The 17,106-nt window shown below is 37.1% G+C and overlaps 1 protein-coding gene across 1 annotated transcript in view; it reads right to left on the bottom strand.

Annotated features, from left to right (window-relative positions):
- RP1 (RP1 axonemal microtubule associated) overlaps positions 1-17,106 on the bottom strand; it is a 715,393-nt gene that overhangs the window by 431,412 nt on the left and 266,875 nt on the right. Inside the window, exons 24-25 of the mRNA XM_043976222.1 lie at positions 3,450-3,508; positions 1,952-1,996 (exon numbers count right to left, since the gene is read on the bottom strand). Of these exons, the coding sequence (XP_043832157.1) occupies positions 1,952-1,996; positions 3,450-3,508 (104 nt within the window). The remainder of the gene's footprint in view (positions 1-1,951; positions 1,997-3,449; positions 3,509-17,106) is intronic.

The following is a 17,106-nucleotide window of genomic DNA, read 5'->3' as shown; positions in this document are numbered from 1 at the left end:
GTGACTGACCCATTGGGCCTGGATAATAGCATAAGCTTAAATAACATACAATGACTAGAAGAATGTTTGAATCCTATTCGCTAACCCTGTCTCCCTTCTTAGATCTTTATTATAGTACCGTGTTCATCTTGGGGACCAATTCCAGGAAGATCTAGAGAACTTGGAGATGGTCCAGGGAGTGTAAGACAAAAGGAAGTCAGCTTATTTTGCTGGTAAAGATGATAGAAAAAGCATCTAATGAGTCAAAACATAATGGGCAGCTAAAGCAGCTCTTCTGTGCCTACTGAAAATAGGACAGAAGGGAACATGTTTAAAGTTCTTTCTGAAAGAGGTGTTTGAATGAGCTTCTGAAGACTTCCTAATTGTAAGGATTAAGCAAGATACACCAGAGTGCACCAGCTGCATTAGAAGGAAGGTTGTGGAATCTTCCTCATTGGTTTTTTAAAACTGAAGAGTAATTATTACTCGGGATTTAAATTAAAACCAGTAAATTACCTAGGGCACTTTGGAGAAAGGAACTAGATTATCCTATGTCCCTTACATATTGGAATAGCTTACAAATAGAATTACAATAAAGTTATTCTTTCCATGTTTTGCTCTAACTTGGTGGATTTATATCCCAAAGAAAGATTAAAAAGTCCACCTGTTTTTTGTTCCATTTGATACAATTCTAGATCTTATTAGTTTAAATATATATATATATATATACACACACACACATATATATGTATGTGTATGTATATATATATATATATTATATATCAGATGAGTTTGTCACAATGATTACATTTGACGTACACTGAGTAAAAACTTAGGTTAAACAACCTACATTATATTCAATGTTATCAATAATGTTACCCTAGATTCAAATCTTTTTCCAAGGATTTTTTAAAAATCTGTAAATATCAACTCCACTTGCAAATCCTATGTTGTTCACATGCTTTTTCCATACTTGGTAATTAAGAAAAGGTTGTGGTTTTTTTTCCTCTTGAGAGTGTAATTCCAGCACCTTAGTGCATCTTATGAAATTTAATGTCAGCTACAGTTCATCTTCTGGATGGTATGGAAGCTAGACTTTTGTGTCTCCTTCTTTATGCAAGCACAAGCATATTTCAGCTTCCTTGAATAACAGCAATTGCATATTTTATGTTCATATGAAAAATCTGAAATCAAGCCTGACTTGATCTTCCAATAAAGGTAATTAAAGAAGCTGATCTCCCCCCCCTTTTCTGTTATTCTAAATAAAATATGTGAAAGTACAATTCTGTTTGGAATTTAATTTATAATATAATTAAATACAAATGAGATAACTAGTTATTTGTCATGGGAATAGAAATTGAAATGAAGTGATTGAGTCTCATGGGAGATACTGAATGCTATAGGAAATTACAAATACACATTAAGTTACTCTCTCCTGGTGATTTCCAAATTATTGTTCAACTTGAAAGTATTTATGACAGCAACAAGTTTGTTAACTAAGACACTTATGCATATCACTTAAATCAATATTAATATCAAAATGCAAAGATGAATCAAAAACAATTGCACACTGGCTTGAAAAGTGAAGGGTATAGGGGGAAAAAGCTACCAATGGACTTAAACAGAAAGCTATAAAGCCAATATGCATATTTAGCCAAATGAAGTAAAATCAAGATAAATCCATAGAAATTAATTATCAGACAAATGATGATTTCTGGAGATATTTAAAAGTATGGAAGTAGAGGAAAAGCAATAAGAAAAAGCATCTGTAGGAAAACAAAGTGTTCATGTGATTTTCTTTCTAGATCAAAATGCAGTTTAATGTTCATTGCTGTATTCATTTTAAGTATTTTCATTCAATATTTTTAAAGTGAATAAGAATAGACTAGAAAAATGTGCAAGGCAGGTAATCTTGGAACAGAAATAGACTCTTTCAGATGATTAGAAGACGAAAAGCAGCAACAACATTTACCATTTGCTTCCTCTTGCGTTTTAGGCTGATGGTTTATTTGCATTTCTGCAAACATAAAAGTGAAGTGCAGTTAATAATAGACCTGTCTGATGACATTATAAGTGGGGAAGGGAGGAGAGGGAAGAAAATTAATTTAACGCCTTAATGGCTGCAGAGTTTTAAAGTTGACTACTTTATCCCATGAAAATGGAACTTTGTGATTGTCAGATATCATCTCCCAAAATTCCTCTAAACACCTGCAGAAGGGGCCAAATGTTCATAACCTCCACTCCATGTTCCCTGGAAAACTCTGTATTATTTTTTCCAACAGAGTAGATAGGAGGCAATAAGGCATTTATTTGCCCATGGAAGATCAGAAAATCTCCCCAGGACTTTTCTTTTTCTTTCTTTCTTTTCTTTTCTTTTCTTTCTTTCTTTTTTTTTTTAGAGTAGGGGAGATAACTATATGGTATTATCATTGTAATCTTGGAGTAAAGGTTGGGGACTATGAAGGATGAAGGGTAAATGGGGAGAAGGGAATGAGGGAGCATAGACTAAAAGACATGTGAAGTATAAAAGACGGTACTGTTATGAAGCCCATTCTCACTACCTTGGATTTATAGAAAACTCACTTCTCTTCTAAGGGTAACCTCATACAAGAACCCCCCCACCTCCATTCAAGGCTCAGTTCAAATGCTACCTCCTACATGAGGCCTTTCCTTAGTCCTCCAATTGCAAGTGATTTTTCTCCAAATATATATGTGCATGTATGTATTATAGATGTGTATACATATATGTAGGCATGTGTGCATATAATCACATGTGTGTATTGTATACACACAAGCATATGTGTATATTGTATATACACAAGCATATGTGTATAAATGTGTATGTGTATGCATGTATAGGTACCTAGGTGGCACAGAGGATAGACTGCCAGGCATGGAGACAAGAATATTTGAGTTCAAATCTTGCCTCGGATACTAACTATGTTACCCTGGGCAAGTAACCTCACCCTGTTTGCCTCAGTTTCCTCATTTATAAAATGAGCTAGAGAAGGAAATGGCAAACCATTCCAGTATCTTTGAGTATCTTTGTCAAGAAAATCCCAAATAGGGTCACAAAAAGTTGGATACAACTGAAAATGACTAAACAACAAAAATATATTTGTGTGTGTAAAATTTTGGGAAAAGAATCATATATGTACATATGCATATATACATGTGTGTGTATGCAGGCATATATATGTGTATGTGTGTACTTGTGTGTGTGTGTGTATATATATATATATCCACTTGTCTGCTTACATGCTATATTTCCCCAGCAAAATTTAAGTTTCTTAAAGGCAAAAATTGTTCCTTTAATGTATTCATGTCCCCAGTGCCAGTGCCTAACTTGAACTGAATAAAATTGAACAATATTTTACCCTATCAGACAGAAATCCAGTGGTGAATAGGGTGATATATTTAGGACATCAATGATACCAACACAATTTTTTGCTCCCCATTACCATACTTACCTTGAGGATAAAGTTCTATTTCTGAGTGTATTATGCCCTGGGACATAAAAGGAAGCCACCTGAGAAAGTGCAAACCAAAGGAGGAAGAAAAGGAGAAGAGAGAGAAAAAAAAGGAGAATGAAGAAAAGGTAAATGAAGAGAAGTAGAAGAAAGAGATGATATTAATTTTCTTTTCTTTATATTATTATATAAAGTGACTTCACATTCATTTTCATACTGAGTTTCATTATAAAACAGCTACTGTTAAAAGTCAAATCCAACAAAATAAGTCAGTTACCCATCATGAATAGTGAAGTTTGTGTTACAACAATGGCTTGAAAGATGAAATGTAAATATTATTTTTTATATTTCTGTTTAATATTTAAAATATCAACATTTCTAACCTAGTTACCCCTAACTTTTAATTCCTCTACATTCCACTCACCGGAATGAGTGATCCCATAATGCAGGTACAATGGTCTTTACATTTCCCCATGAATATCCCTTTTTCAAGAAGAGCTCAAAACCTTTTGGTCAAGCCATTCTTTGTAGGCACCTGGTGACATAGTAGATACAGCACTGGGCCTGTAGTGAGGAAGACCTGAGCTCAAATCAGACCTCAGACACTTACTAGCTGTGTGACACTGAACAAGTCATGTAACCTCTATTTGCCTCAGTTTCCTCAACTGTAAACTGTGCATAAAAATGATACCTACTTTGCAGGGTTGTTGTAAGAATCAAATGAGATATTTGTAAAGTCTCTGGCACACAATAGGTGCTGTATAAATTCTTATTCCCTTCCCTCCTAGCTGTAATGCCATCTTTTTTAGACTATAATTCTATGAATCCAAATCATCTTTTAATGTCCAGCTAAAGCCTTCCCTGACCAAGTACTAGTACTTCCCTGACCAAGTACTGATTAAAATTTAAAATATTGCCCTGGGTCCTCCTCTCCTCTCTTTCTTTGCCTTTTTTTTAGTGAGGCAATTGGGGCCAAGAGACCTGCCCAGGGTCACACAGCTAGCAAGTGTTAAGTGTCTGAGGCTGGATCCGAACTCAGGTACTCCTGAATCCAGGGCTGGTGCTCCATCCACTGCGCCATCCTGCTGCCCCCTTTTCCTCTTCTTGAAGAGCAAGTAACCTGGATTCTCCATTGACAGAAAATATTGAAAAAGCAGAGCCAAGAGAGAATCCCAAGTACCAAAGGCTTCTTGAAGCTAGGGCTGTATAGCTAGTCATTCCCCTTAGATTTTCTCTAGGTCAATGTCCTTGGAGACTTCAGAGGGCCAAATTGGCTCACTTATAATTCAAGAGAAAGCTTTAAGGTCTCTGCAGAGCTGACAATTTAATGATTTTTTAAAATAGTCTATCAGATCATCCTTTAGGCACTATTCCTTATCACCAGCCCAGAATAAATCTTTTACTTATTCTGGGTGACTGGCTATTTTTGGAGTACACACATGTTTTATATAAGCTGCTGATAAGGAATGAAATGGTCCATAAAAGAGGAATCAGAAAATGGATAAGAACATAAATGATTTATATTCACACGCATAGATGTGTTTATATATTCACAGAATTTGTAGAGTCCCAAGAGCTGAAGGGAATCTGAGGGGTCATCTAGTCCCACCCATATAGAAATAGAAATGCCCTCTATGATATTCCTGAAAAGTGGTCTCTAGTCCCTACTTTAAGACCTCTAGTGAAGGAGTACACAGTACCTGAGGCAGCACATTTACCTCTTGGACAGCTCAAAGTGTTAGGTAGTTTTCTCTTACATCATCTGCCTTCCTGTTGCCCCAAGCTTTCTTAGCTCAAAACTAGACATCCACAGTTCTTCAAGTGATCCTCATGGTTTCTAATACCCTCATTGTTTATGTGTATGTATGTATGTATGTATGTATGTATGTATGTATGTATGTATGTATGTATATGTGTGTATGTAGTGTGTGTGTATGTATGTATGTATGTATCATCTATCTATCTATCTATCTATCTATCCATCTATCTATCCATCTATCTATCTATCCATCTATCTATCCATCTATCTATCTATCTATCTATCTATCTATCTATCTATCTATCATCTATCTATCATCTATCTATCCATCCATCCATCCATCCATCCATGTATCTATCTATCTATCTATCTATCTATCTATCTATCTATCTATCCATCCATCCATCCATCCATCCATCCATCCATCCATCCATCCATCTATCTATCTATCTATCCATCTATCTATCTATCCATCTACCCATCTATCTACCCATCTATCTATCTACCCATCTATCTATCCATCCATCTATCCATCCATCCATCCATCCATCCATCCATCCATCCATCCATCCATCCATCCATCCATCTATCTATCTATCTATCTATCTCCATAGATATCTGTGCCTCTAGAAATAAAAACACAACATACCTGTCTATTTGCTAGACTGTCTCACTTCCAACACAGATTTGCTGGATTTGAAATAACAGGTGACTTGCCCAATGTGAGCCTGACATCAGATCTGAAGGTCATCTACAAGGGTAAAGCATTAAAGTAGGAAAATTCTCCTGAAGCAAATTCATTGAGCAAAGCTCCTGATAAATCTGAATTTTCAGGATTGACGATGACCATGGAAGAGTACAGGAAAGCCTGGGGCATGCTGGAGTGTGGCGATCATTTCCTGAGATTCTTTTACCCACCTGTAAAGGAATACTTGCTTATTCATAAGCCCCCCAGGAACTTTTCTCCTAACCTGTGTAGATAGGAAATATCAAAATAAATGCCTGAGAAAGATTAGGAAATATCCCCCTGAGAGTTTTAAGACTAGGCCAGACGATTCTAGGATGTTTCTAGCAGCATGGTAACTAGCTAATTCTATGCCTGAGGCAGGAATATAAAATGGTTCCCCCGTCCTAATGTTATGGCATGTTTAGGATGGTAGGCATAGTTATGTATTATACATATGTGTATATACATATATATCATGCATATATGCAATTTATATATGTGTTGTGTGTGTATATATCTGTGTGTTTGCGTGTGTGTGTCCCTGAATTTTGCACACCTGAGGAATTTACTTCATATGCCTCATCTTTCTTATAGCTCGAGTTTTCAGTATAATACTGCCTTCAAGCTGGGCTAGAATAAGGCCAGAGGAGTCGGGTAGATCAGAAGTGAGAGAATGGATCCTTGGATCATAGGGTCATAGATCTAAGGTTAAAAGGGACCTCAGAAGCCTTCTAGCCCAAATCCCTTCATTTTACAGAAGAGGAAATTGAGGTCCAGGGAGTTTAAGTAACTTGCTCAAGCTCACACACAAGCAATAAGCATGAGAGGTGGTATATGAATCCAGGTACTCTAACCGTGGGTCAGTGCTCTTTCTTCCACACCACAATGCCTCCCTGGGGAAATTAGAGGATTTTGAACTCAAAAAATTTATACGTTATCCAGTTCAACCCCATCGTCTTATACATGAGGAAACTGAGGTCCAAGGCAGTTGAATGACTTGACTCCTTTCTATTGTAACATATACAGGTGGAAGGAGGGGGAAGGAGGGGAAGGAGAGAACAGATGAGATCATCTCTAAGGTACTTTCAGTCCAAAGAACAATTTCATAACTGTGAGAATATCTTAAAGTTAAGCTAAATACATGAGTAAGAATGCTCTAATTCCCCGCCCCCACCTAGACAATGAGCAAGCCAACTGTGAGCAGCAGCCATCCCTGTGCCTCATTCTGTCAATTTCCCACCATCACTACTTGTCAATTTCACACCAAGGAATAGCATAAACTGACAAAGTACAGAGATCTGCAGCAGCACAAATACATGCTCAGAATAGCAAGAAATTATTAATAGTGGCCTCTTTTGGAAAAAAAAAAACAGCAAATTTAAGTGATAGCTCAGTCTCATGATAATTTTTTTATTAATATTCTTTTCTCCCTTTGTAATTCTTCACCATCTTCTATTCAAATCTTAATGTTTTTATCTGTTCCTAAACATATGTAATATATTCTTAAATGCATTACAACACCTTGAAATATATTACCCATTTCCCAGAACTGGAGACTGAGGGTTTTTGGTGGGGTTTTTATTATTTTACAGTATTATAGTGAAAAATTACTCTGAATACAAATATGCCTTTTAATTATCTCCTCTTTCCTTCCTTTTTTCTTTCATTAAAAGTTTACTGAATACATATTATACAAGACACTGTTCCAAGTAGCTTAGGAGATACAAAGAAATAGTCCTTGCCCCTAGAAGAGCATACATATGGTAAACATTTAAAAAAAAAACAGAAAATATTAGATGTTGGAGGGGATATGGGAAAGCTGGGACACTAATCCACTGTTGGTGGAGTTGTGAAAAGATCTGAACATTCTGGAGAGCAATTTGGAACTATGCACAAAGGACTATAGAACTTTGATCCAGCAATACCACTGCTAGGTTTATATACCAAAGACATACCAAAAAAAGAAAAAGATCTATTTGTACAAAAATATTCATAGCAACTCCTTTTGTGGTGGCTAAGAATTGGAAATCAAAGGAATGTCCATGAATTTGGGAATGGCTAAACAAGCTGTGATATATGATTTTGATGGAATATTGTTGGGCTATAAGAAATGACAGGCAGGATGATTTCAGAAAGGCCTGGAAAGACTTGTATGAACTGATGTATAGTGAACTGAGCAGAACCAGGAGAATGTTGTGCACAGTGACAGCAATATTGTTTGATGAAGAACTGTGAAAGACCTAACTATTCTCAACAGTACAATGACCCAAGACAATCCCAAAGGACTATTGATGAAACATACTATCCACCTCCAAAGAAAGAACTGATATTGATGGAACACAGACTGAAGCATGTGATTTGTCATTTTCTTTCATTTTTCCTTTTATTCAAGTTTTCATATACAAAATGACTAATATGGTCATGTTTTACCGGTATAACCTATATCTGATTGCTTACTGCCTCAGGGAGGGGGTTGGGGAGGGAGGGAAGGAGGGATAAAAATTGGAACCCAAAACTATAAATATGTGTTGTTTTATTTTAAAAGCATACATATCTTATCTCCCCTCATTAGGAAGATATGAATTTCAATGAGAATGGTACAAACAAAATCTTACAAGAGTTCAAATAAGAGATTATTTCCCATTTGGGTAATCGGGGAAAGTATCATGGAATAGATCATCTGAGCAAGCTTGGAAAGACAGATAGGATTGCTGTAGCACTAATTGACACTGTGAAGCATGAGGTATCAATGTTCTCACTTCTTCCTCCCAATCAGAAAGGGATCCAGTGGAGAGCTCTCTGACTACGCCTAAGAAGCAGGACTTTCTCCTCTAGTCCCTTTTCACTTCCCCCCACTTCACTACATTCAGATAAAAGGGGAAGGGTTTATCCTCCAGGACCCTGAAGGGAACTATGGCTCTTTTCTGGATCATTTAGCTGGTAGCAATCTGACTGAGTCTATATTCAGGTTTTAGGAGCCTGCTATGGAGAGTTATAGAATCATTCATTAAAAACAAACAAACAAACAAAACCCCTAAACTATAGCTTGAAAACCACCCCTCTCTCAAGTCATCTAACCTCCTAAATCCAAACTGCAGACTCTGGTAACATTAGTTTGTGAAATAAGTAACCCCTTCCAAATCACCTCCTGTGCACACTAAAATCAAATTTTTAAAGTTAATACTCAGGAAATCTTTGAAGAAGGACGTCCTTTGGTTTAAATGAATTAAGCTTATAGAAGAAATACCATAGCAACTGTGAAAGATAAGGATAAATAAATCGCAGGAAGAATGAAAGGAAAAGAGGAGAAAGGAGCCATACCATAGGCCTCAGCTTCTTCCCCAGGGGACAAAATCCACTGTAGTTTAAGTATTTCTTCTACTCTGAGGGCTACTCTCCAGTCTGCCTGTGATGGATGGTTACACTGTCCACTCCAGGGAAAACACAGCACTTGACCTCATTTTACCTCATTTCATGGGAGTGGGGTATGGGGTCAGCTAGCTATGGTTCTTAAGATGTCCAGATGTCATTTAAATGATTTGCCTCAGTGAGGCCCTCAGCCTTTGCTGAACCTTCAAATAAGGAGAGATAAAAGGAGCACATTTCAAGTTGAAGGAATAGCATGAACAAAGGTGTAGTACTAGAATCAAGTATACCATGTCCAGGAAGGGCAACATTGGCTAGAGTGTAGGGTTCAGGTAAGGGAAAAGTAGGAGCCAAAGCTAGAAAAGTAGGTGGAGAACAAATGGGGACTTTAATATATTTGGTTTTTAAATGATCATCATAAATGACTATTAGGAAACATATTGGAATAGGGACCAACATTTCCATTATTTCTGATTATAAATAAGTTAGGGGGAGGAGCAGAGGAAATAAACTGTAGAACTGAAAGATTAATTCACTCAATAGACACCTATTATATGGTTGTAATGATAGCAACTCACATTTATTTATTCATTTATTTGTTGACTTGCCCAGGGTCACATAGCTAGTGTCAAGTATCTGAGGCCAGATTTGAACTCAGGTCCTCCTGAAACCAGAGCCAGTGCTTTATCAACTGTACCACCTAGCTGCCCCACAACTCACATTTATTTAATAATTTTAAGTTTGTAAAACTATATTTCCTCACAAGAGCCCTGTGAGATAGTACAAGTGTTAATACCCCCATTTTATGCATAAATAATTGTAATAATAATAGAATTCATATAGAAAGTACTTTCCATGTGTCAAATCTGTGAGATGGATATATTAGTATTCATATTACGTATGAGGAAACTGAGGCTGAAAGAGGGTGACTTGCCCAAGGTTACCAGATGTCTAGAGTAGAATTTGAACTCTTGACTCCAAGTCCAACACTATCCACTGTGCCACATAGCTTACCAAAAAAAAAAAAAAAAAAGGATTGATGCTTTAAAAATAAAAAGGTTTTCACATAACTAATTTGTCTAAAATTAAATTCAGACCCATGACTCCTGACTCTACCATGGACATTGACTCTAAAATGCAAAAATCATGAAGTAACAGACTATGACAAGTCCTGAAAGAGATACCAAGATAATAGATAAATGGTCTTTAGTTCTGTTTTGAAGCACTTCTTCCATATTTCCAAGAAATAGTTTATCTTGATAATGAGAGAAAAGATTATTAATAACCAATACCTTGGGGATTTACAGAGCTCTTCCCTTCTTCCAAAATCCCAATTTTAAAAGTTCATTCTCTTGAGAGACACTGTTTATAATGAGACTGGACTAACTTTCTTGTGTAAGATCTCACTCTAATGGAAGTTATTGTGTTCTGCTTAGAATTGGGTGGGGTCTACATTCTTTGAATAGATAGCCCATGGCTGGGGGTGGTCTAATTATGGAGATAGTTTCTCTGTCCAAGGGTGACATCAAGTCACTCTCAGCCCTTCACTTTAACATAGCTCACTTTCCATTGTGTTATCCAATCAGAGTTGATTGCCATCCCTCAGGAACACCTGTTCTTTGAAGGGTATATGAACTGTGAGCTCACCACCATGACTGTCTTTGATCTAACAAAGATGGCCAAATGATCACCCTTTTTATTAATAATGTGCTGGCCTTATTAATGAAATATGCTAGGTCTCTCAAACCTTTTTAATTATCACAGTAAACTAGAGAGTGGAGAGGCCTTCCTTTCTCTAGCTTTTATACCTTATCTAGAGAAAAAGCCAACCTTTCCTTTGTGCATTTTAACTGTTCCTTGACCATCACGTTTATGCAGTCCCTGCAAAGGCTCACTTGTCCTCAACTTACCGAAAGGGAAATACTCAGTTCTCAGCCTTTTTTTTTTTAATTCTTTGTAACCAGCTGAAATGACAAATTGCTGTAGCAAACTTCCTATTGGTAATCCCTTACTGAGGGCTAGGAATGATTTTTTTTTAAAGGATCCAAATCACAAAGATTTATTAATAAATATGGTGTTTAGTACATTCAATTTAAGCAAGGCACAGTGGAGTCAGCATAGATGTGAAGCCCAGAGAATGAGCAACATCATTATGGCACCAACATTTATTCATACCAGATCATCTATGCTCTCAAAATCTCCAAGTGAACAACCAGCATGCAGGGGAGGTGAGCCTTCGTCTTCATTGCATTCCTAGATTCTTCAGCTGTTTGATAGCTGGGTCTGTACTTATTACCAGAATCACAGTCAAAGGATCTCAGAGATGGATGAAACCTCAGGGATCACAGAGGACCATGGTATTTAGACTTTGAAATATTCTTAGAGATAATTTAATAGGGCAATATCTGAGAAAAGGAAGCCCAAGAGGTAAGCTAACTTTACCAAGGACCAAGAGATAGTTAAGTAACAAAATTAAGATTCTAACTGGGGCAGCTAGATGGTGCAGTGGATAGAGCACCAGCCCTGGATTCAGGAGTACCTGAGTTCAAATCTGACCTCAGACACTTAACACTTACTAGCTGGGTGACCCTGAGCAAGTCATTTAACCCCAATTGCGCTGCAAAAAAACAAACAAAAACAAAAGATTCGAATCAATGCCTTCTATTTTCAAATCCAATGTTCTTTTCACCAGACAGCTAGTCCAGCCTAGGAACCACCTTTACAACATATATGCTTTAAAATCATTCAGATTTCCTTTAAAGTATGCATAGATGATCTATTCAAAATGGCAGACTCTTTCATTTGACTTTTACATTTTTAAAAAAATATTTTATAGATATCAGTGCAGCACTTGATTTAGCCATATGTTATCCCTCCCTCTTACATGACCAGGTCACTTTCCTTTCTGGCCATACATATCCTTGATTATGCTTTTTATACCACATCTAGAATTCTAGTCATAGTTGGTAATATACCATAGCCCAATTACATTTATCATTTGTCTAATCAATTACCCTTTGGATTATCTGTAACTTTTATTTTTTCCAAAAAAATACCAATATTTTAAATTCATGACCAAAATGTGATTAAGCAATTAGCCCAATGCAATCAGCGGGATGACATGTTCAAACAGAAGAATCTGGAAAACCTTGACTTTAAAGAGTCTCTCTTCCTTTTGGACTTTATGTGTACAAAGTTATTTGATATACTGAAATTTTGGTTCTATACTTTTCTCGGGTTTCTTTTCTTTCCCCTGCTCTTTCCTCTGGCTTCATGAGATATATATCTGTTAACTAAAAGCATATAGCCCCAAAGTGAGCCTCTGAGTCTGGGTTCTGAACATAGTGATTTAAGACAAAATATAACCATGTTTTTCCGTTTCTTCTATATATCTTTACATAAAAGGATTTCCGAATTCTGGCCTACCAAGAAGTTTCTCTCGTCTCCCAAAATAGTCCCCTCATCAGCCAGTTGTAACCTAAAATTATTTTAACAGAGTGAAATTCCTTTCTGTCCCCAGATTGAATAGTGTTTAAAATGCAAATATCCCAAGGAGTGGCATAAGTGGCAGATGTCAGATTACAAGTTCTGACAAGACAGAGGGTGAGTAGGGTAGCAGAGTACTTATGGTTTGGGTAGTGTTTGTCATAACTCCCATTAATTGTCATAGCATTTCTTTATTGCTCTTATGGAACTAATTCTGCCTTATATTTATTTGTGTCCTATCTCCCTTGTTAAATTATTAGCCCTTTGAGGGCAGGACTGTGTTTTGTATAACCTGGTATCCTCCAATGTGCTTTTAACACATATAATAACTTAATTTCATACTCAGGCATAGAATGGAGGGATTTGGAATTAAAAAAGACAACTTCATCTATCTCATTATGCCAATGGTCCACATAGAGGGATGGAGAGACTGGAGCACATAACCTGCAGTCTTCAAAGGAGGTGAGCTCTTTGGCCTCTCTCCAGCTCTTCTTCCAGTCATATTCCTCTCTTGTTCTGGCACTTCTGCCTAATGTCCCAGTGAAAAAGGGAAAGCATCTACTCTCAGTATGTCACAGAAAGATTCCCAAGATTTTCCCACAGCTAGCCCTCCCCTCCAAGTATCAAACTTTCCTACGCCTTATTTCTTTGGCTATAAAATAAGGGACATTATAGTATCCTCTTAACAGGAAGGCTCTTGAATAATCAGGAGCAGAAATGAGGCACTTTGCAAATGAAAAATATGGTATAAACAGCAAGGAGCAAAACATCAGTCAGCAGTTGGGCATCATTTCTTAGGTCATTAAATCATACGACCATTCTGTCTACCAGATCATATAGCTTGATACTTAACAGTGTAAACTGGTCATATGACAGCTGGTCACAAAATATAATTTGTTTTCATTCATATTTTCCATTTCTTCCATCTTTTTGTCCCTCTTTTCATCATTGCCTGAAGGAAGACCTTTGTCTCTAATAACTTGTTCCCTGTGAAGCTCATGTCAAAGACATTTCCTGAATCAGGAATAATGGAAGCTGACACAGTGGGGCAGAAGGCACTGCTTATCTTAAGGCTAGGAAGTTTAACTTTAAAAGTCTGCTCAATCTCAGCTTCTTTGCACCCTCCCACACCAAATGGACTAATAAAAGCATGTATCGCATGTCAAGATGTAGGAACTATTTCTTTTATTTTTTTAGTTGTATAGTTAAAATAAAATAGCCCCATTACAGAGAGTAAGCATGACAATACAGCAAATTTGAGAACACATACACAGTCCCAGACATCTCCAGTTTGAAAACAAACTAAACAGGGTATGTGTGGCTCAATGTGGATCCTAAGGAAATATTATACAAAAGGGCTTACTTACATTCATAAGGCTGGTTGCATGTTTCTCTAAATCAAATTTAAAATGCCAAAAAAAAATCATGAAGGCAAGTTGCAGTCACTCAAGAGTGTGTACACCTGTGCATATTATAAGTACTGGGAAAAAATAAAAGCAGGAAATTGAGGGGGAAAAAATCTTCAGGTATAGAATTAAAATAATACCAGAAGGACGTGGGTGTTCAACTGAAGAAAAATGGGCCATGTACAAATGTATGAAGCATCTGTGATGGACAAAAGCATTCTCTTCCCGTAGTTAAGCATTGTATTTTAGCTGTACTTTTTTTGGCTCATAAAGGGAACTATCACTTGGTGGTCTTTCTCCTTGTCCTAATTCCGTTTCTCTGTGGAATTTCTTTTTCCCCCTAAGGAGCTGCAAAGAAAATGACAGAAATTCTCTTTCCGTTTTCACCTTTGTGGTTTCAACAGCTGAGCATTTTCTGCTGACCAGCCCCCAGTGCTAATTATCCACAAAGTGCCCTGTCATGCACTGCTTGGCTAGGCCATGTGACTGATGGAGGAGTGCAGGCAACAATGAGCAGCTCCCTCAAGGTTCCTGGCAAAGACAGCTGGCCTCATTTCCCCACAGAGCCTCCTGCTGGATTCACAACAGCCCTGTGCTTGTGGCCTTTCACACACAGAGATAAGATTCTAGTGTCCGAGCAACCGGCAGCTAGAGGCAGGAGCAGAGCCTGCATTATTGACTGGGAACCAGTTACACCTGTGTTCCATTCCCAGCTCCAATATGGATTTGCTGCTTAACTTCAGAACTTCGCAAAGTAACCTGACTCATCTCACTCCATAAGATAGAAGGAAATGAAAATGTAGATGCTGCTTCGAGTCTTTTCTAAAGCACAAATCCAACCATATCTTGCCCTCTCCGGACACTCAGTAGATTCTCAGGACTCCCTATTAATTCAAATATAACGTCATCTGTTCAGTATTTATACCTATCACAACCTTGCCTCTTCCTACTTTTCCAGTGTTGTACACCTTTTCCACCTCAGTGCACTCTATGAGCCAGCCACACAAGCCTAGTTGCTGTTCCTCCCATGGGACATTTCATCCCCAGTCTCTGTGGCTTTGTCCTGGCTGTCCCCATTTCTGGAATTTTCTCCCTCCTTTTCCCATCCTCCTCTCTCTTCTCTGGTTTCATTCAAAACAACTCAAACCTCACGTTATGCAGTAGACCTTTCCTGGTTGCCCCAAACCCTACTCCATCCCACCTCCGCATCTCTCTGAGATAATCCTGCATTTATACTGTAAATACACTGCTAGATGGTACAACTATAAATGTTAACTACATAATAATAACAATAATGGTAATGATGATAACAGCTGACATTTATATAGAATTTTAAAGTTTACAAAGCACTTTACAAATAATATCTCACTTTATCTTCACAATCACCCTTAGAGGTAGGTACTATTATAATCCTTATTTTAAAGATGAGGAAGCTGAAATTGACAAAGGTTAACTGAGTCAATAAGCATTTATTAAGCACCTACTATATACTAAGCACTATGCTAAGAACTAGAGGCACTGTGCTGAGCACTAAATGCCTTCTCCAGGCTCACACAACCAATAAGTGTTTGAGGCTAGAATTAAATCCTGTTCTTCCTGACCTGAAGTCTAGCACTTTATTGGCTGTGCCACCTAACTTCCTCTATATATGTGTGCATACCTAGTTAATGTTTTCTCTAATTCTCATGTGAATGTGAGCTCTTTGAGGGCAAAATGGTAGCTGACCTTTCTTTTTATCCTGAGTGATTAGCATAGTGCCTGACATATAAGCACCTATTAAATAGTTGTTGACTTAACCTTTTCTGTTTTTCTGAGAAGGCCTTGTAAATCAATGTCATATTCCCTTGAAAGACTTGTGCTCTGAGCTGTGGTATATAATTGTAATGGAATATTACTGTGCTATAAGAAATGACAAGCAGGCAGATTTCAGACAAAACTGATGCAAAGTGAAGGAAGCAGAACAAGAAGAACATTGTACACAATAACAGCAGTATTATATGATGATATAATGAATGACTTAGCTATTCTCAGCAATACAGTTATCTAAGACAATTGCAAAGGATTCATGATGAAAAATGCTATTTCCCATCAAGCAAAGAACTGATGGAATCTAAATACAAATTGGAGCATGCTATTTTTCACTTTCTGTAATTTTGTTTGTTTGGTTTTTTGTTTTCCCCTTTTGGTCTGTGTTTTCTTTCACAACACAACTAATGTGGTAATATGCTATGCATGATTGAAGGGAGAAGGGAGTTAAGGGAGGGAGAAAATTTGGAAATCAAAAAAAATTTAAATGAATGTTTAAAATTGTCTTTACATGTAACTGGGGGAAAAATAAAATATTTTTAAAAAGAAAGACATATTCTCTCTATCATAAGTATGCTTATTTGTGTGTAGTTATCAGAAAAAAGAGGGAAAAAAGACCAGATTTTTAAAAGAAAATCAATCTGTTTTGATCACTTTCCTATTCAGCCACTCAAAGTTGTCTCAGAGTACTTTGGGATATACAATTATTATAGTTAAAATTACTGGATTGATCAAAGAATATGTATGTGCAAAACACGGGCATGAAAAAGACTAATGAAACATGTTTAGGAGCTTACAGCCAAGCTAAAGAGATGAGGCATGTACAATGAAATTTCAGCTACCCAGTATCTTTAAGGAGAAAATCATTCTATGTGGACCAATTTCCTATCTACATGAGAGTTTAGTACTTTAACCTGCAAAATCTGTTTTGTTTCCATTCAGGATGGAAGTATTTCTATATTACATTTTCTCTTCCTTCTTATCTAAGATATGAAGAGTACAACATGCCCCTTTTTTGATCAGTCATTTTCAAAGTCAGAGGAGACCTCAGAGGCCCAAGACTATAACAACCTTGACAAGTGGTTTTCCAGCCTCTGCTTACAAGCT

This window comes from Dromiciops gliroides, chromosome 1 (assembly GCF_019393635.1).
Source record: "Dromiciops gliroides isolate mDroGli1 chromosome 1, mDroGli1.pri, whole genome shotgun sequence".
In the NCBI taxonomy this organism is placed as follows: domain Eukaryota; kingdom Metazoa; phylum Chordata; class Mammalia; order Microbiotheria; family Microbiotheriidae; genus Dromiciops; species Dromiciops gliroides.
The sequence above is the reverse complement of the archived record's forward strand: the minus strand, read 5'-3'. Positions and strand labels throughout refer to the sequence as shown.